Genomic DNA, 19,815 nt, shown 5'->3' with positions numbered 1-19,815 from the left:
TTCGACTCCGGATCAGTCCGGATCACTCCGGATCACTCCGGATTACTCCGGATCACTCTGGATTACTCCGGATCACTCCGGATTACTCCGGATCACTCCGGATTACTCCGGATCACTCCGGATTACTCCGGATCACTCCGGATTACTCCGGATCACTCCGGATTACTCCGGATCACTCCGGATTACTCCGGATCACTCCGGATTACTCCGGATCACTCCGGATCACTCCGGATTACTCCGGATCACTCTGGATCAATCCGGATCACTCCAGATCACTCCGGATCACTCCGGATCACTCCGGATCACTCCGGATCAGTCCGGATCACTCCGGATCACTCCGGATCACTCCGGATCAGTCCGGATCACTCCGGATCAGTCACAAGCGTGTGTGTAGATGCAACTCATATAGGTAAAAAAATAACATTCAACTGTTATTCTTCTTGTTCCCAATTTCTTTCAATTTCTCAAATCATTCTTTTTCAACGCGTGGCACAGAGTAAGAGGAAGAATATTTGAAATTTTTGTGATAGGTTTTTATTTAAATTAAAGCATGATGTTCCGGTTTGTATAAACGACACAATCGTAAACCAAAATAGCCGAATCATTGCACAGATCGTATATAACTGCTTTTTTGGTGGCCCCTTCCACCTCTGTGTGCCCTGTGTGTGTATGTCAAATTTTTCACGCACCCTTACATGCCGTGAAAATATGCACCGTGAAACAGTTTGGTTTTCTATGAACCTATTATCGAATATAATCGAATTTCATTGAATTTGGCATAACGCCAAGGGCGAATAACGAAAATTAAAATCGTGTGAGTAACAGTTCCAATCTCACTTAAATCGTCCATATGTCTCGTAGATAATGAGGAATAAATGTGAAAATAGGAAAAATAAATGATTTCGAGCACAACACAACACAAATATAAAACTAAACAAAGGCAATACGACAATGAAATACACATCACAGAACTGACAATAATCCAAAACCAAATAAACATTATATTAATTTACGCATCCTCTACCACAAACTACAACGACCGAACAGGTAAAATGTTGATCGATGAAATCGAAGGATCCAATTTTGTTCTGCTCCATGAAAATTAAATAAAATTCATACCAACAGACCCCAATAAAAGAGCCACAGCAGTAGATCTTACCATAATTATAGAAAAATTAATAGACAAATGTAAAAGAAAAGTACTGGAACACCACATGGGGGCAACTCACCACAAAACAATACTCACGACAATCCAAGAAAATATAACCCCCATAAAAATAAAACGTATTTACAAAAATAGGGCATTTAAAAAAATAACAGCTATAAAAATAAAAGATAACAATACAAGCCACTAAATATGCAAAAAATATCGCAGATTATTAAAAAAATACAAAAATGACCTTCAAAAAGTCAAAGATCTGGTGGAACAGATCCACCGAAAAGGTATGGCACCAAAAAAATGATAAAAGAAAGTTATTTAATCAAAATAAAACAACGAATAACGAGATTGAATTAAAAAAACACACTAGCACAATTCCGACTCCAAAAACGCTAGGACAAAATTACAAATTTTGAAGAAAAACTAGATTCCATGGACTCACTCACCAGCCTTGACGAACTATGGAAAATGACTAATAGAATAGAAAGTAAACAAGAGAGCAGCAGAAAAGAAAATATAATTGAAAGTCACATGGAGAATTCAAATAAATTCCTGAACGACAATTTAAAAAATAACACAAAAGGGGATACAAATTTATACAAAAACATACCAACGCCAGAGTACATACTAAATGAAGATATCGCAACAATTGTTCAAAAAGAAAAGAAAATTCAGACCCCGGTTCTGACAACATTTCATATGAAATTAAAAAAAAAAACATTAATGCAGAATCCCGTAGTGTAATGATAGCGCAAGCAAACGAAATGTGGAAGAAGGGCAAAATAAATTTAAAAAATTATAAGAAAAACAAAGTGATAACGATACCCAAACCGGGAAAAGACATTAACGATACAAAAAAAAAACTATAGACCGATCTCACTACTCCCTACACGAACAAAAATAATAAATATGGCGGTGTTAAAAAAAATACTACATGAATGACTCAGAGAGTGTGCATAGGTGTTAAATGCTAATCTACGAGCCATTGTTGGCCTCGGCCTGCAACTATATTAGTGTGAATCAACATGGTTTTGTACCCAGGCAATCTACAACAACTAATCTTCTAGAATTTGTTAGCAAATGCCATAAATCTATCGATACCGGTTTACATCTAGATGCTATTTATACGGATATCAAGGCAGCATTCGACAGTGTATCGCACTCCATCTTGCTAGCGAAACTCGACTTACTTGGTCTCCCAAACCCTATGATAATGTGGCTTAGATCGTACCTTACAGATCGTCAATATTCTGTAAAGTTAGGCCCGTACATGTCAAGTCCAGTGCATGCATCTTCTGGAGTCCCGCAGGGCAGCAACCTGGGTCCTTTGCTGTTCCCTCTTTTCATCAACTACGCGTTGATCCTTCCGGCTGATAATCATCTACTGTACGCAGATGACGCGAAAATTTTTCGTGTTATTCGTGAACCAGAAGACCACGCCCGACTGCAAACTTCCTTGCATGAGTTCCAGTGTTGGTGCAACCGTAATGCTTTAACCCTATGCACATATAAATGCGAAGCCATCACTTTCAGTCGTTCTCGCCGCCCATCATTATATGAATATGCGCTTGATGCACAGTCCTTGGCGCGAAAACAATGTGTCAAAGATCTAGGCGTTTTGCTCGATACAAAACTATCATTTAAGGATCAGCTGGATCATGTAGTAGCCACCAGCAATAGAATGCTAGGACTAGTTATCAATATGACTCGCGAGCTTAATGATATACCTTGCTCCAAGGCGCTCTATTGCTCACTTATCCGGTCGTTGATGGAATATGCAAATATCGTATGGTGGCCAACTGCAGCGCGTCCGTTAGCTCGATTGGAATCAATCCAGCGCAAAATTACACGATTTGCACTTCGCTCATGGAACCAAAGGCTCGATTACCGGACTAGGTGTTTACTACTTGGGTTACCTACCCTAAGTGAGCGAATACGAAAAGCCAGGTTGTCGTTCATCACGGGACTTCTCGACGGCCGTATTGACTCTCCGTCACTACTGGCTGCCATCAACCTGTACGTTCCTGCCAGGCCGCTCCGGACTCGGGCAATGTTGGCCCTCGACGACCGTAGAACGCAATTTGGCTCCTCTGACCCGTTCCTACTCATGTGCCGCGCTTTCAACGCCGTCAGCGACGCTTTTGAGCCGAGGATTTCGCCAACTGAGTTTAATGATCGTGTTTCTGTGTTAAATTTGGTTCCATAGTGCACATTTTTATGTTCTATGTTATTGTAATACATTGTAAAACACTCATTGTAAAACATTGCTAGAATGGTTCGAGAGGGCATTACTGTCCATCGATAGACAAATAAATATAAACATAAACATAAACATGTGCTATGAAAAAGGTAATACCAATAACTTCTCTTGGATTTGGAGCAAACCATTCGATAAACCAATGCATCACCTACTTAGTAAATGAAATAAACAACAACAAACGAAATAAAGCCCTGACCGGAAACATATATGTGGATCTATCAAATGCATCCCAAGTGCCACAAATTCACTATGACCACTAAACGGGTTATAAACGATTTAAGCTCTCAAACTAGACGGAATATAAAACGACTTCGTTTAGCAGACGGCAAACGACTCATGCATTCTAAAAATAGCGAAAAAGCTGGTGGCGCCATCTGTTGGTGGGATGTCCAGTGGAGCTTCCTCGCTTGGAGGAGAGCTTTCTCATTCCCTCTGTACTGTTGTATGGTTTCGCATTGAAATTATGCATCGCTAGAACTAGAACGGCGATACGATTATTTACATACTAAGCTCCAATGTAATCTACTACCACTTAGGCAAGTGGGATTTTAGTAATGGCCGATGGTGTTGATATCCACGTATCTGACCCACACGACCATTCATATAGATTTTTGCTCGGCAAGTTAGAAGGCTATATCCCAAGTGCCACAAATTCACTAAACGACCACTAAACGGCTTCTAAACGACTCAAGTTCTCTACCTAAACGGAATATAGAAAGACTTCGTTTAGCAGACGGCAAACGACTCATGCATTCTAAAAATAGCGAAAAAGCTGGTGGCGCTCTCTGTTGGTTGGATACCCCAACCAGTTGAGTTTCATCGCTTGGAGGAGAGCTTTCTCATTTCCTCTGTACTGTTGTATAGTTTCGCATTGAAGTTATGCATCGCTAGAACTAGAACGGCGATACGATTGTTTAAATACTAAACTCCAACGGAAACCACCAGCACTGAAGCAAGTGAGATTTGAGTAATGGTCGTTGATGTTGATACCCACGTATCTGACCACACGACCATTGATATGGATTTTTGCTCAGAAAGTTAGAAGGCTTTATAATAGGTCATGATAAGATTAAACTTGTCGAAACACATTGCAAGAAAAGGATAGCAATATAATGATGAGTTGTAATACGCCATCTATTGATCAAACCAATGAAGCTGTGTGGAGCTTTCATTTTTTTTCTATGGATATTCAATTTTCCAGTCGTTTAAGCTTAATCTGTAGCGCTTGGGGTTGATACCCACGTATCTTACCACACGACCATTCATATAGATTTTTGCTCAGAAAGTTAGAAGGCTATATAAGTCATGATAAGATTAAACTTGTCGAAACACATTGCAAGAAAAGGATAGCAATATAATGATGAGTTGTAATACGCCATCTATTGATCAAACCAATGAAGCTGTGTGGAGCTTTCATTTTTTTTCTATGGATATTCAATTTTCCAGTCGTTTAAGCTTAATCTGTAGCGCTTGGGGTTGATACCCACGTATCTTACCACACGACCATTCATATAGATTTTTGCTCAGAAAGTTAGAAGGCTATATAAGTCATGATAAGATGAAACTTGTCGAAACACATTGCAAGAAATGGATAGCAATATAATGATGAGTTGTAATACGCCATCTATTGATAAAACCAATGAAGCTGTGGAGCTTTCATTTTTTTTTTTCTATGGATATTCAATTTTCCAGTCGTTTAAGCTTAATCTGTGGCGCTTGGGATAGGTCATGATGAGATGAAACTTGTCGAAACACATTGCAAGAAAAGGACAGCAATATAATGATGAGTTGTAAGCGTAATCTGTGGCGCTTTGGTACAATAAGTAGATGAGTTCATCATAATACAAAATGCCAAAACTGCCCAAGAACTACAAACAAAATTAAAAAAAAACACTAAATATATTGATAGAAGAAGTTAATAAACTAAAACTACCGATGAACCGTTTTTGGAAAAAATGAGCACTCAATAACGCTAAAAATAAATAACACCAATATCGAAAAAGTAACAATGTATGAATACCTCGGAGCATGGATAGACGAAAATTTTAAGTTCAAAAAACAAATTGAAGAACTTAAAAACAAGACCAGAAAAAAACTTAACATAATCCGACGCATCTGCAACCGAAACACCAAAATAAGCCCAAAAAAACAATAGCAGTCCACAGAGCCATAATTACCCAAGCTCCCGACCACGCCGGTTTTCGCTGGTCTTTTCGGGGATAACGACCAGCGAGAACCAGCGTGGTCGAAAGCTTGGGTACTCACAACCCCTGTAATGATTAACGAGGTAGGAAGAAGTTCAGTGGGAAGGGGCCTGAAAGCATGGCTCGACCGAACTGCTCTAGGCGGATACGAGACAACTAAAAGAATTAGAGTGAGAGATACCTCAAAAACCCTCGCATTGCATGACGGGGGACACTGTAGGCAAGTAAAGCAAGGGTAGAGAAAATGAGCGAGATGCAGCGATTTTTGAACGTCAAAAACCCTCGCCTTGTCCAACGTACCAAATACCTTAATCATAAACAAACCAAATGACATCGAGGTGCATTTTGGTAAAACATCATTGTTGTGAACATATGCTGGAAAGTATTGCGTTACTCTAGAAAAAAATCTCATAGATAACAGTGTGGTCACAGTAAATATGGAAAGCGCTTTACGATACATTGGTAGTTCTTCTTTACTCCAAAAAATTTCCATCAAAATGTAAGTTTGTTCGTACCCTCGATTGTTCTTATTTGATTTGGAGTTAGAATACACTTATGTATATATGTTTCCAGCGGAACACTGGAGGGAGAAAATGTAGGATATTCATATGAGAAGCTGATCGAACAACCGTTGCTAAAGTTCTCCGGAATGTATACGGAGAAAACGCCGCCACTGAAAGTGAAATTGCAAATCTTTGATAACGGAGAACCAGTGGGATTGCCAGTGTGCACATCCCACAAACATTTCACAACGCGATGGAGGTTTGTTGCTGCAAATATTTGACACCAAATTGGAACTGAGCAGTGAATAATAATTGATTTCTACAAATAATTACAGCTGGAATGAATGGGTTACCTTACCTATGCGCTTCACTGATATTTCTCGCACAGCAGTACTTGGATTAACCATCTACGATTGTGCAGGAGGAAGAGAACAGTTAACAGTTGTAGGTGGAACGTCAATATCGTTTTTTAGCACAAACGGTCTCTTCCGTCAGGTAAAGAGAAAGAGTTTAATTTTAATAATTGCCTAGTTTCAACAACATATTCTATATTTTTAGGGTTTGTACGATCTGAAAGTGTGGCCTCAGATGGAACCGGATGGAGCATGTAATTCAATAACCCCTGGCAAGGCTATCACTACCGGCGTTCATCAAATGCAACGATTATCCAAACTCGCAAAGAAACACAGAAATGGCCAGATGGAAAAGGTATTTTTATGTGCATCATTTGTTGTTATAAGTCACTGAAACCCAAGCCCACAAGTAGTGGTACAGGCAAGCCTTGACCGACAACGGTCGTTGAGCCTAAAAGAAGAAGATCATTTGTAGCACAGGCGTATTTATAATGTTTATTTTTATTTTTTTAACAAACACTATGGCAGATTGATTGGCTCGATCGTCTTACTTTCCGCGAACTTGAGGTTATAAATGAAATGGAGAAACGTAATTCCCAGTTCCTTTACCTGATGGTGGAATTTCCACAGGTATACATCCATGAAAAACTAGTAAGTATCTTGCTCCAGTAACATTAGGGGACGAAAAGTAATCCCTATTTCGTTGCTTTTGTTGTTGGCCAAAAACAGTATTCCGTGATTCACCTGGAGAAAAATTCAAACTCCGTGGTAACATTTATTGCGAAGCCAAAAATAGTAGTGGTTCCAGATTGCGAAATTCATCAGGTAAAGGTCGATCAGTCGATTGCGCTTGGATAAAAAATAATGTTTTCTTTTGTTCAAAAATGGCACAGGAAAACCTTGTTGAACGCAAACACCATAGACTTTCCAGATCGGACCGTTCTGGAACATCCGATAGAGATGTTAAGCCTAATGCAATGTATAAAGTTTTCCCGTTTCTTATGATATAATTATACATAATCTTAAATTTGCCTATTGTTTGATTTTGCAGAGTCCGGGATACATTAAACTCGATCGTGTATCGATACTCCTCTACCTATCCTTTAAGTAGCGAGGAACAAGATATAATCTGGAAGTATCGTTTCTACCTTAGCAGTCATAAGAAAGCGTTAACCAAATTTTTAAAATGTGTAAACTGGGAAACCGCTGCTGAAGTGCGACAGGCTCTAGCATTACTTGAAAGTTGGTCCCCCATGGATGTGGAAGACGCTCTAGAATTGTTGAATTCTACATTCCGCCATCCCATCGTTAGATGGTATAGAGAGTAAGAGTATTACTGTGTACTTCAACTGAAAATCTCTTTCCTTCAGGTACGCGATCACTCGTCTCAATGAAGCTTCCGATGAATATCTACTTTTGTATTTGCTACAACTTGTACAAGCCTTAAAATACGAGCCATTTGATGAGTCCAGTGTATGTACAATTCCGAAAATGCTTGATTATAGGATAGCTTATTAAATGATTGTCTATGTTCCATAGAACTCTGCTACTCGTTCACCAACCGAAGGAAAGGAGATTTTTCAATCTTACGAGGAACCAACAGACGCTCAATTCGATGATCTACAACCAGATAGCACAGGTAAATTAATATGAGATGCATCTTGATATATATGCACAACTTTAATCCATATTGCAGGTATCTCTGACAATAACGTCGAAGAAGTGATAAACAATCGATATCAGTGTAGTAGTGTCAACAATTTGGCAAATTTTCTTGTTGACCGGGCGTGTCAAAATCCAACTCTCGCCAATTATCTGTACTGGTATTTGACGATAGAATGCGAGGACGAACGAAGCAGCAAAAAGGATCTTAAAATAAGCAAAATGTACTCCAATGTTTTGCGGATGTTTTTGAACTGCTTGTATAAAGGTGATTTGAGTGGATACGTGAGTGTTTTGGTAATGATGTGCATATGTTCATGTTTACACTTATATTTTACAGGCACTCCAGAAATGAAAGCAACACACGCGCAATTGAAAGAGCAGCAACACTTTGTGGATCGATTGGTAACTTTAGTGAAGATAGTTGCAAAAGAGTCGGGCAATAGAAAACGCAAGACCGAAAAATTCCAGCAGTTTCTGGCTGAGTCAAGCTCTTCCAACGTTACAAAGTTCAACTTTAACAATTTTGGTCCCATAGTCTTTCCATTAGATCCCAGCATCCAAATAACAGGAATCGCGGCCGAAAAGGTGTCTTTGTTTAAAAGTGCCTTAATGCCGTCAAAGTAAGTACAATGTATAAATATTCAAAAACATTCGATATATGTGCCCGCTTGGAATTGTTAGCTATTTTTGCATTTTCCCTTCAATTTTACCTTATTTGCTGTATGGAATAGCATAGATTGTCGTCACAAGTATGTTTACAATATAAGTATCATCGATTTTTTTAATTATTCAATTTAGATTAACCTTCCGCACCACCAGCGGAACGGATTATGTGGCAATCTTTAAGCACGGAGACGATCTTCGACAGGATCAACTTATTTTGCAGATGATCACACTAATGGACAAGTTGCTGCAGAAGGAAAATCTTGACCTAAAGCTAACCCCATATCGCGTACTGGCAACCAGTTCTAAACACGGATTTATGCAGTACATTGATTCGGTAACGGTGGCTGAGGTGCTCAATACGGAAGGAAGCATTCATAACTACTTCCGTAAATTTAATCCTTGCGAAACGGGCCCATTTGGTATCATGCCAGAGATAATGGACACGTACATTAAAAGCTGTGCAGGATATTGCGTAATAACGTATCTGCTGGGTAAGTGTGTCGTCCGAAGGATAGTATTGTGATAAACGTCTCTGGAAAATGTTGCATCGTATTTAATTATTTGATTAAATTACAGGAATTGGAGATCGGCATCTGGATAACCTGTTGTTAACGTCCAGCGGAAAATTGTTTCATATCGATTTTGGATATATACTAGGCCGTGACCCGAAACCTATGCCTCCACCGATGAAGCTGAGCAAGGAGATGGTCGAGGCGATGGGTGGAATTAACTCAGAATATTACAATACCTTTCGGAAACTGTGTTACACTGCATTCCTGCATTTGCGTCGTCATGCAAATGTAATGCTCAATCTGTTTGGGTTGATGGTTGATGCATCCGTCCCCGACATTGCATTAGAGCCGGATAAGTCAGTTAAAAAGGTGGAGGATAATCTTCGACTCGATTTATCCGATGAGGAAGCTGTACAGCATTTGCAAAATCTATTGGATATCTCCATAACGGCCGTAATGCCTGCCTTGGTAGAACAAATACACAAGTTAGCTCAGTACTGGCGAAAGTAACCATGGTGTTACAATATGTGGCTGTTTTTTATGTATCATCTAAAACGATTTAAATACAAATTTATTTTGAGTTTCTAAATAATCCAGTCTTATCTGAGAAAGGACCGTAAGAAAGAAATACATAATTCAATTTCGGTCATTTCGTCAGGGTTTTGCATCTAACACAGATTGATTTAATTATCATTCGATGAAAAAGATTGCTTTTCAATGGCATTCGTTTGTACATGAACATCTAACCATTCCACTGATTATTATTTACTTGTTATATTTAAATCGAACTTCATTGAAATATTTATTGAGTTAATGCATGCATGTAAGCAAAATCGAAATATGTCAGTCTGATTCATATAGATACATTCACAATCACGTAAGTACACGTGTGACAATGATCTTAAACGAATCGATATATTTGCGCATGCACTTGTGCGAACCAAATGTACCATCGCATTCATCATCCCTAGGTATACCTAGGATCTCCTCGGTAACGCTTTGCAACAACAGATCCTTTTCATGAGAAAGATGATTGTAGTAAAAGGCTTTTCATATCAGTATGTCGGGAACCGACCGTCGCTTATAGACCGATTCCGCTATACTGTTCGGCTTGGGTATATGTGTGTATTACAAAAATATCATGGATCCTAGGAACGGAAGGCGTTGGCTGGTTTTAATACCTATTCAGCTTGCATCATATGCAATTATAGCGATCATGGGACAAACTACCCAAAATATTAATATATGTAAGCATTTTCATTAATTAACTCCTTTTGCGCTGGAAGTAGAGATTGTTGTGAACATTAGAAAAAGCTCAAATTATTTTAAAACGTAAATTTCACTTTATTACCAGTGTTTGTCAATGAGGTCGATAACAATTTGGCTAATGTTGCTGTTGAAGTCGCACTGAACTATGTTAAAAAGAATCCTCAACTGGGGCTGTCCGTTGATATGATGTACGTAGAAGGGAACCGCACCGACTCCAAGGATCTGCTACAAGCGCGTAAGAACTATGAACACTTATGTCGTTGTTGTTATCTCTCTGGTGTTACTGCTTAAGGTTACAAAACGTACTATTTAATTGTGTGTGATTTTTACCTTTTCAATGTCTAATTTGGTAAATGAGAAAGTGTGCTCGAAGTATGGCCAGTCTTTGAGCGAAAATCGACCGCCACACTTACTACTGGATACCACGCTGACTGGAGTATCATCGGAAACGGTGAAATCGTTCAGTCTGGCACTTGGCATACCAACCGTATCGGCTTCGTTTGGACAGGAAGGAGATTTACGCCAGTGGAGAGACTTGACGCCAACCAAACGTGGCTATTTGCTTCAGGTAAATCATTATGTCTTCTGCAGGGTGCGGTTGCAATGGTAGTTTTCAGTGCCTTGCTTAGGCTGCAATCAAAATCGTTATGAAATGAAGCCAGAACGTTATGATTCAACATTCTTTATCCATGAAGGTTATGCCCCCGGCTGATATGATTCCGCAAGTGATTCGGTCTATCATCATTTACATGAACATAACGAATGCTGCAATTCTGTACGACAACACATTCGTAATGGATCACAAATATAAAGCTTTACTACAAAATATACCCACGCGCCACGTCATCACCACCATTGCTGACGATCGCGATAGAGCCAGCCAGATTGAAAAGCTTCGCAATTTGGACATAAACAATTTCTTTATACTAGGTTCTTTAGCATCGATCAAGCAAGTATTGGGTAAGTGGGTTAGTAGTTGTCGTCGGAGGTGCGCGTTTTAATTAACGCTATTCTTGTTTTGGTCACTTGTTTTCACAGAATCGGCTAAAAATGAGTATTTTGAACGTAACTTTGCCTGGCATGTAATAACGCAAGAGCAAAAGGATCTAACGTGCAATGTTGAAAATGCCACTATCATGTTTCTTCGTCCGATGTCTGATAGTTCAAGCAAAGATCGATTGGGCAGTATACGCACAACATACAATCTTAAGCAGGAGCCTCAAATTACCGGATTTTTCTACTTCGACCTGACACTGCGCGCGTTAATTGCAATTAAGTAATATATCAAGCTTTATATGGTTGGCTAGCATTAGATGCTGAACTGAGTTTTTTTTTAAATTATTTTCTTTCATTTGCTAGAAATATTTTGCAGTCCGGATCCTGGCCATCAAACATGAAATACATCACGTGTGAGGATTACGACGGGACAAACACACCAAATCACACAATCGACCTTAAAACGGCTTTCATTGAGGTGACCGAGCCAACCACTTTCGGACCGTTTGAAATACCAAAAGGCGGAAAAATGCAATTCAACGGTAACACTTACATGAAGTTTGATATGGACATTAACGCCGTTTCCATCCGTAGCGGCGCATCCGTTAATACGCGCAGTCTCGGAACATGGGAAGCGAGCTTAAATGCACCGATAAATGTAGCAAATGAGGCGGAAATAAAAAATCTTACTGCCGATGTTGTTTATCGTGTCTATACGGTTGTGGTAAGTGCGAGTGGATAAGATAATATATTGTAAGCGACAACAATGTTAACCAGCGTAAACCCCGTTTATTTCAGCAAGCGCCATTCATAATGCGAGACCCAACGGCACCAAAGGGCTTCAAGGGATACTGCATCGATCTGCTCAACAAAATTGCCGAGATCGTCGAATTTGACTATGAAATACGCGAAGTGGAGGACGGAAAGTTTGGCAACATGAATGAAAACGGCGAGTGGAATGGTATCGTACGGAAGCTGATCGACAAGCAAGCAGATATCGGACTCGGCTCGATGTCTGTAATGGCCGAGCGGGAAACAGTTATAGACTTTACCGTCCCGTACTATGATCTAGTTGGGATTAGTATTATGATGCAATTGCCAAGCACGCCGAGTTCGCTGTTTAAATTTTTAACCGTGCTGGAAACGAATGTGTGGCTCTGCATTTTGGCTGCCTACTTCTTTACCAGCTTTCTGATGTGGATTTTTGACCGCTATAGTCCATACAGCTACCAGAATAATCGAGAGAAGTACAAGAACGACGACGAAAAACGGGAGTTCAATATTAAAGAATGTCTGTGGTTCTGCATGACATCGTTGACACCGCAAGGTGGCGGAGAAGCACCCAAAAATTTGTCCGGTCGCTTAGTCGCTGCCACATGGTGGTTGTTTGGGTAAGTAGTAGCAGTATTGATAGAAGGAAAATTATGTTTCCATTGTGTGCCGTTTCCACCCGCGTGGTTACACAGTAGGTGTAATTATCATTGCATTTCTATCATTATGTCATTATTCAACAGATTTATCATCATTGCCTCGTATACGGCTAATTTGGCAGCTTTCTTGACTGTATCCCGACTAGACACGCCGGTTGAATCGCTGGATGATTTATCAAAGCAGTACAAAATTCTGTATGCTCCACTGAATGGATCATCGGCTATGACGTACTTCCAGCGAATGGCTGACATTGAAGCTAAATTCTACGAGTAAGAAGTGCCATATACCGGCGCAAGTATCAAAGGATATGATCATGTTGCTTACTTATTTTACTACTTTCTGGCAAACGCAGGATTTGGAAGGAGATGTCGCTCAATGACTCTCTGACGGCGGTTGAGCGATCGAAGCTAGCTGTCTGGGACTATCCGGTCAGCGATAAATACACAAAGATGTGGCAAGCCATGCTTGAGGCAGGTTTACCGAACAGTCTCGAAGAAGCCGTACAGCGCATACGAAATTCGACATCTGCCTCTGGATTCGCATTTCTGGGCGACGCAACCGACATACGCTACCAAGTGTTGACAAATTGCGATTTACAGATGGTTGGCGAAGAGTTTTCTCGCAAACCGTACGCGATCGCCGTCCAGCAAGGATCACCGCTGAAGGATCAATTTAATAATGCGTACGTATTAATTTTATTATTCCTTTTTGCGTTTTCTAACCTACACTTCTCTTCGCTGTTTAGTATACTGATGCTACTGAACCGACGCGAGCTGGAAAAGTTGAAAGAACAATGGTGGAAGAATGATGACGTACAAAACAAGTGCGAAAAGCCAGATGACCAGTCGGATGGCATCTCGATACAAAACATCGGAGGCGTATTCATCGTAATATTTGTGGGGATAGGGATGGCGTGCATTACGTTATTGTTTGAGTTTTGGTATTACAAGTATCGAAACAACTCCAAAGTGATCGATGTTGCCGAATCAACGGACCAGCAACACGGTGGAACAATAGTAAAAAATGTCCGTCCCGCTGGTAAGCTTATGAAGCAAGATTCGTTAAAAGACTCAACAAAAGGTCACAATTATCAAAACCTCCGAACACGTACCTTGATGCCGAATTTGAGCAAGTTTCAACCTCGCTTCTAAAGTAATGCGTTTTTGACTGCGCTTTGGAAGTACAACGAATACATACTAATGCCTCGTAAGATTTACGAGCATTAGTACGACTACGGATAGTTATGAACTGTATTTTTTTAATTTTAACGTATGATATGAATTTAATGGGGATATATATGTAACTATCTTTACCAATCTTATATAACGATTTGTGCATTTTGAGCAATTCTTTGAATTATGCAACAAAACGCTAAAAATTAAATGAAATTGCAATAATAAATACAAATGGTAACTGTTGTTTCCGCGGAATTTAAATGTTTAGAGGCTTGAACGTTTATTTACACCTGATCCTGACTGACTATTCGGCTGCGTGGTACTTGCAAATAAGTCACGAAAGCTTTATAGGAATGCCGGCATGATCGCGTAAGTCGTAATTGTTGTTGTTGTATGAACAGTTTAGAGAGGCTTTGGCTCCAACGGAGTTCTTTCGCCTCTTGTGTAAGTCGTAATGCCAAATATAAGATATGTAATTACGTTAAAACAATATTTAGGCGCTGTAGGATTTGGTCTTCTCCGGGACTCGAAGCGGCCTTTCTCCGGGAGCTGGCTAAGGCGGAAAAAATGGCGGAGAACGATTTCGAGTAGCAACACGTTCAGGACCGCTAAAGGATCCCCGTTACAATCCATAGGTTATCCATCAATTACCGTTGCCCAAAATTGCGTAGCTTTAAATCAGCGGTTTTCAACCGGTGGAGAATTTCTCCCAAGGGGGAAATGTTAAGAGGCGAAAGAACTCCATTGGAGCTAAAGCCTATCTAACTTACAAACAAACAAACAAACAAGGGAGAAATTTTGACTTTTTTAAGGTGGATTTTTAGTTGAAAATTTTGCAATACTATGGATGGTCACGATTTCGATCGATGAGTGGCACATCCAGTTGAGGAGAACGCTCGAATTGCGTTGAACCACAGAAAGTAAGAAAAGTCTGGTCGTATTGTACATCATGTTTACTTTATTTACATTTTTTTCATATTTTACTTTATATGTGTATTCTTCTTGATCTTCTTTCTTTCCCTGTGTGGGGAGCTCTAGCCGTAAATCCTTCACGTGCATACAACTAGGCTACGACTTGATGACTACATTACGTGGTCGTATAAATCTAACGAGATTTGAAAATGGTACCCGTTCGATAGGCCAGTGATCGACGTATCCGTTTGCCACGCAAAGCTAGTCCGTTAGGTAGCAGAGCAGGCTGACGGATATATACGCCCCTTTTCTTAGGCGTCCAGGCATGGAAAATGGCTTCGCTGTTCTTTGGTAAATTAACCCCGATCCATCCTGCGGATGATAACAATATGTCACAGACAGTAAGATGCTTCTTTAGTGTACCATGTACGAGAATATTAGGAACGCATTCCAATGCTGGAAATTTTTCTAGCCGCTCCTGACTTCCGAAAGGAACAGCTAGAAATTCCGTGCCGAGGAGCGCCTCGTACAGCGCCGGTGCGTCCAATGTTTGGCAAATGATCGTTGGAAGCATGTTAGAAGCATAAAGAATTACGCGAATCGAATCTGGGCCATCAACAAAATCTAATCGTCCTAAACCACCCAGAAGTAAGGTCATACCCCTTTTCAACAGATAGATTCTAGGTCGGATAGTCTGTTTTGGAACTGTAAGAACAATCTCCTCCGTGGTAAGAAGATCCAGTATTTGATCGGGCTGAACAACACCGGGTGTATCGTAGCACCATTTGGAATTGATATACTTTTCATTCTTCTCGTTCAATGTAAATATCGGTAAGGGTGCGTCACTTCTTTGTGTCACTGAGAAATGATCAAACAATTCTCCCTTTTCCTTCTCAAAGGTAAGACCAATGTGACCGAGAAGTGTAGCCTGCTTTGAATCTTTTGTAGCATTTTTCTGTTCACGTCGCAGTTTTTCGTTTGCCTGTTTTATATAGCGCTCTTGTTGTAACCGTTTCATTCTTAAGAAAAGTCGATGGTCAGACGGCCGCAAAATTGGAAACTTAAGCATTCTTATGGTAGTGCCAGGCCAAGGACTTGCCGTTGCCTTTTGAATCAAATCCGTTGCTTGAACCTTGCATAGGTCAGAACGGAGTAACACATTAAATAGTGTGCTCTTGCCAACGTTCGTGCAACCAACCAAATATACGTCTCCTCGGGTTCCCCAAACATTGTGGATTTTCGTAATCAACTCCTCTACTCCGTATCCTGTGCTGGCTGATATGAGCGAAACATGTTTAATGTTATTCCTAGAAAATCCGGATTCAATAACGCTTCGCGTTAAACATTGTCGTACGTTCTCCAGGTAGCCAGCACTGTCCTGTGGCAAAAGATCGACTTTATTGCCTACCACGATGATGGGTCGTTGCACTCCCAAAATCTCAGAAAGTCCAGGCCATATGGAACATGGAAAATCCAGAACATCGACAAGCAGCACAGCAAGAGCTTTCTTTGTTTTTATCGAAGACAGAATTCCTATATAATCGTTGGCCGAAACTGTCACATTTACAGCAACATTGTAGTGTTTCAGGAAATGACACCGCTGGCAATTAGTTGTCTGTGCAGGAATTAAACAAAATTATCATGAATGAAAACATTAAATAGCATGTTCATCACAAAAAATATACGCCTGAACCATCTATGGCGTATATTTGAGATAAACAATGCAGTGTTCCGTACAATCTATCTTCTGATTCTATTAACTCACCAACAGCTGTTCTTTCGATTTTCCTTTGAACAATTGACCAGGTAAATAGCCCGGAATGCTTGGTTCGATGCAGTGTAGCAAAGCACCGCATCCACCACAAGGAATTGTAGAGGCAGGTTCATTCGGATCAGGTGTACCATAAAATGATGTAACATTTTCTTCAGTTTCGTCGTAATACTCAAAATCTGACATCCATTCTCCTGTAGATAATTTTTCATTAGGCTCTTGTATCGAGTTTTGGTGTGTTTTCACTTGTAAGGTGAGATGCTGGTAAGGCAATTGATGTGTAGATGGACGGTCTGCAATTTCGACACACGATTCGTAGCAATCTGATCGTTCATCACGCAGTGGAGTTTGCAATTGCTTTAAAACTAAAGCAAACGGTTTGACAGCAGACGTTTTTTTGAACTCATTTTGTTCGTACTTTTTTAACTTAGATTCTAGTATCTTGTTTTGCTTATAACCCAATTTTAATTGATGTTTTTCTACGAAAGAGCTATACAACAGTTTGTCTTTCCACTTGCTATAAAGTGTATCCGTGTTATTTGCATCAGTCGAAATAAGAGTTTTCGATTGATTCACTAATCTACGGTTTAGATTGAATTGACAATATCTTAATCCTGCCACACTTTTCCATTTGAGCAAATCAAATGTTGGAAAACTTCTTAACATTTTGCAAGTCCTCACATGTGCGTTTGATTTGATACAATAACAAATAATATATTCCCAAGAAGCAAAATCCATCAAAACACCGATTGTTGAATAATTTGACATTTGTCAAATCGATTTCCCAGCTAACAAAAAAAAACTTCCATACACCCAATATGCACGAGGCCACGAGAGTGACAAAATGCCGCTGGACGGATTGAAATGGTGCGGATTACCGAGCGTGAACAGTACAGGCGGTCCCCGAGATACACGGAACCTCTTATCGTGTGTTTACATTAGCCCTCTCGAACTAGTGTAGGGAATTACGTTAAAATAAAGGAACGGAACAGAACTAGTTCATTTTTGAAAATGAATTTCGATTTGTTTTTTTTTGTTTCGCTTACCGCAATTTGTATAAACGATACGAGACGAAGTCTGATAAATATTCTTGTGAGCATGTGACAGAGCGCAGGCAACACAGACTGTGTGCGAGAAAGAGTAAATAACAATTTTTCATGCAGCAATAAACAACCGGACCAAACCGGTTTTTGAAAAGAACGGAACACACGAACGATAGCACCTTGCTAACAATATTTAAGCGGCAAAGAACGAAACGGGATGTAATGAAAGGAAAGAACGAAATGAACGGAACGGAATGAACAGAAAAAACGGAAAGAACGAAATGAACGGAACGGAAAGATCGAAATGAACGTAACGGAACGGAACGGAACGGAACGGAACGGAACGGAACGGAACGGAACGGAACGGAACGGAACGGAACGGAACGGAACGGAACGGAACGGAACGGAACGGAACGGAACGGAACGGAACGGAACGGAACGGAACGGAACGGAACGGAACGGAACGGAACGGAACGGAACGGAACGGAACGGAACGGAACGGAACGGAACGGAACGGAACGGAACGGAACGGAACGGAACGGAACGGAACGGAACGGAACGGAACGGAACGGAACGGAACGGAACGGAACGGAACGGAACGGAACGGAACGGAACGGAACGGAACGGAACGGAACGGAACGGAACGGAACGGAACGGAACGGAACGGAACGGAACGGAACGGAACGGAACGGAACGGAACGGAACGGAACGGAACGGAACGGAACGGAACGGAACGGAACGGAACGGAACGGAACGGAACGGAACGGAACGGAACGATCAACTAAAATAACTTTTTTACTAGGTTAGAGCCGGAACGGGTAACACTATCTCGAACCTTTCGAAACTGAGCTACTGGATTCCCGCAAGTGATGGAAAACGCATCCATCGAACCCATCGTACCTCAACACCATATAATGTTGACCGTGTGTTTACATTAGCCCTCTCGAACCTTTCGAAACTGAGCTACTGGATTCCCGCAAGTGATGGAAAACACATCCATCGAATCCATCGTACCCTCCATCAAAGTATTTTAATATGACAAGATGAAAAAAGGCTATCCGTCGGCTGAAAAATAACAAGGCACCCGGAACCGACGGAATTGCAGCTGAACTGGTCAAGAATGGAGGTGCAAGACTAGAAAACGAGATTCATCAAATCGTTACTGAGGTGTGGGATAGCGAATCGATACCTTGTGATTGGAATCTCGGCATCATCTACCCCATATACAAGAAGGGAGACAGGTTGGACAGCAACAACTACAGGGGTATTACGGTGTTGAATACCGCCTATAAAATATTCTCCTTGATCCTTCAGGATCGCCTTGTCCCGCACGTCGAAGAGATAGTTGGAAACTATCAAAGAGGATTCCGAAACAGAAAATCAACCACTGATCAGATCTTCACCATGCGGCAGATCTTGGTGAAGATGGCTGAATACAGACACGACACATACCATCTCTTCATTGACTTCAAAGCCGCATATGATAGCATAGCCAGGGTAAAACTGTATGACGCTATGAGCTCTTTTGGAATCCCGGCCAAACTGATAAGGCTAGTTAGAATGACTATGACCAAGGTGCCAGGTGAGGGTGGATGGAAAACTCTCTTTTTGGACATACCCGATTCCGATTCCATGTTCGGAACCAATTCCGGAACCAATTCCGATGCTGGAATCGATTCCGATTCCGGAGTCAATACCGGAGCCGATTCCGAAGTTGAATTCGGAGCCGATTCCGGAGTCGACTCTGGAATCGATTCCGGGATCGGCTCCGAAATCGATTCCAGGATCGGATCCAGAACGTCTCCAGAATCGGAATCGACATGGGAATCGCAATTTGCCCCGGTAACGGAATCAGGCTTGACTCAAGAAATGGAGTTAGCTCCGGAATGAGAATTA

General features: G+C 40.8%; 3 protein-coding genes across 3 annotated transcripts; 2 read left to right on the top strand and 1 right to left on the bottom strand.

Annotated features, from left to right (window-relative positions):
* Positions 1 to 5,912: 5,912 nt before the first annotated feature.
* LOC1279696 (phosphatidylinositol 3-kinase catalytic subunit type 3) lies at positions 5,913 to 9,911 on the top strand. The gene is made up of 14 exons (XM_061660929.1): positions 5,913 to 6,122; positions 6,197 to 6,385; positions 6,462 to 6,621; positions 6,685 to 6,834; positions 7,008 to 7,130; positions 7,209 to 7,304; positions 7,373 to 7,458; positions 7,531 to 7,794; positions 7,850 to 7,952; positions 8,019 to 8,118; positions 8,176 to 8,409; positions 8,482 to 8,764; positions 8,943 to 9,301; positions 9,387 to 9,911. Exons 1-14 carry the CDS (start codon positions 6,061 to 6,063, stop codon positions 9,830 to 9,832), a joined length of 2,655 nt encoding a protein of 884 aa, XP_061516913.1. The 5' UTR covers positions 5,913 to 6,060; the 3' UTR covers positions 9,833 to 9,911.
* A 113-nt stretch (positions 9,912 to 10,024) lies between these two features.
* Positions 10,025 to 14,454, top strand: LOC1279695 (ionotropic receptor 25a). Its single transcript, XM_319463.5, has 10 exons — positions 10,025 to 10,569; positions 10,677 to 10,826; positions 10,954 to 11,159; positions 11,287 to 11,551; positions 11,630 to 11,867; positions 11,951 to 12,311; positions 12,386 to 12,978; positions 13,102 to 13,287; positions 13,371 to 13,700; positions 13,764 to 14,454. Exons 1-10 carry the CDS (start codon positions 10,464 to 10,466, stop codon positions 14,167 to 14,169), a joined length of 2,841 nt encoding a protein of 946 aa, XP_319463.5. The 5' UTR covers positions 10,025 to 10,463; the 3' UTR covers positions 14,170 to 14,454.
* A 677-nt stretch (positions 14,455 to 15,131) lies between these two features.
* On the bottom strand, positions 15,132 to 17,606 carry LOC1279694 (nitric oxide-associated protein 1). Its single transcript, XM_319462.5, has 2 exons — positions 16,871 to 17,606; positions 15,132 to 16,720 (listed from the first exon to the last, which is right to left on the bottom strand). Exons 1-2 carry the CDS (start codon positions 17,540 to 17,542, stop codon positions 15,299 to 15,301), a joined length of 2,094 nt encoding a protein of 697 aa, XP_319462.5. The 5' UTR covers positions 17,543 to 17,606; the 3' UTR covers positions 15,132 to 15,298.
* Between the last annotated feature and the right edge of the window lie 2,209 nt (positions 17,607 to 19,815).

Source organism: Anopheles gambiae, chromosome 3 (assembly GCF_943734735.2).
Source record: "Anopheles gambiae chromosome 3, idAnoGambNW_F1_1, whole genome shotgun sequence".
Taxonomy (NCBI): Eukaryota; Metazoa; Arthropoda; class Insecta; order Diptera; family Culicidae; genus Anopheles; species Anopheles gambiae.
This window is presented reverse-complemented; position numbering and strand designations above follow the sequence as displayed.

Bases quoted from the DNA above. Each gene is read 5' to 3' on its own strand.
- LOC1279696 (XM_061660929.1), top strand. From the start codon at position 6,061: ATGGAAAGCGCTTTACGATACATTGGTAGTTCTTCTTTACTCCAAAAA. The intron at 6,386-6,461 runs GTTTGTTGCTGC...AAATAATTACAG, and splicing joins CATTTCACAACGCGATGGAG to CTGGAATGAATGGGTTACCT. The intron at 9,302-9,386 runs GTAAGTGTGTCG...ATTAAATTACAG, and splicing joins CGTAATAACGTATCTGCTGG to GAATTGGAGATCGGCATCTG.
- LOC1279695 (XM_319463.5), top strand. From the start codon at position 10,464: ATGGATCCTAGGAACGGAAGGCGTTGGCTGGTTTTAATACCTATTCAG. The intron at 11,552-11,629 runs GTAAGTGGGTTA...TTGTTTTCACAG, and splicing joins ATCGATCAAGCAAGTATTGG to AATCGGCTAAAAATGAGTAT. The intron at 12,312-12,385 runs GTAAGTGCGAGT...CGTTTATTTCAG, and splicing joins ATCGTGTCTATACGGTTGTG to CAAGCGCCATTCATAATGCG.
- LOC1279694 (XM_319462.5), bottom strand. From the start codon at position 17,542: ATGTTAAGAAGTTTTCCAACATTTGATTTGCTCAAATGGAAAAGTGTG. The intron at 16,721-16,870 runs GTGAGTTAATAG...ATTCCTGCACAG, and splicing joins AATCGAAAGAACAGCTGTTG to ACAACTAATTGCCAGCGGTG.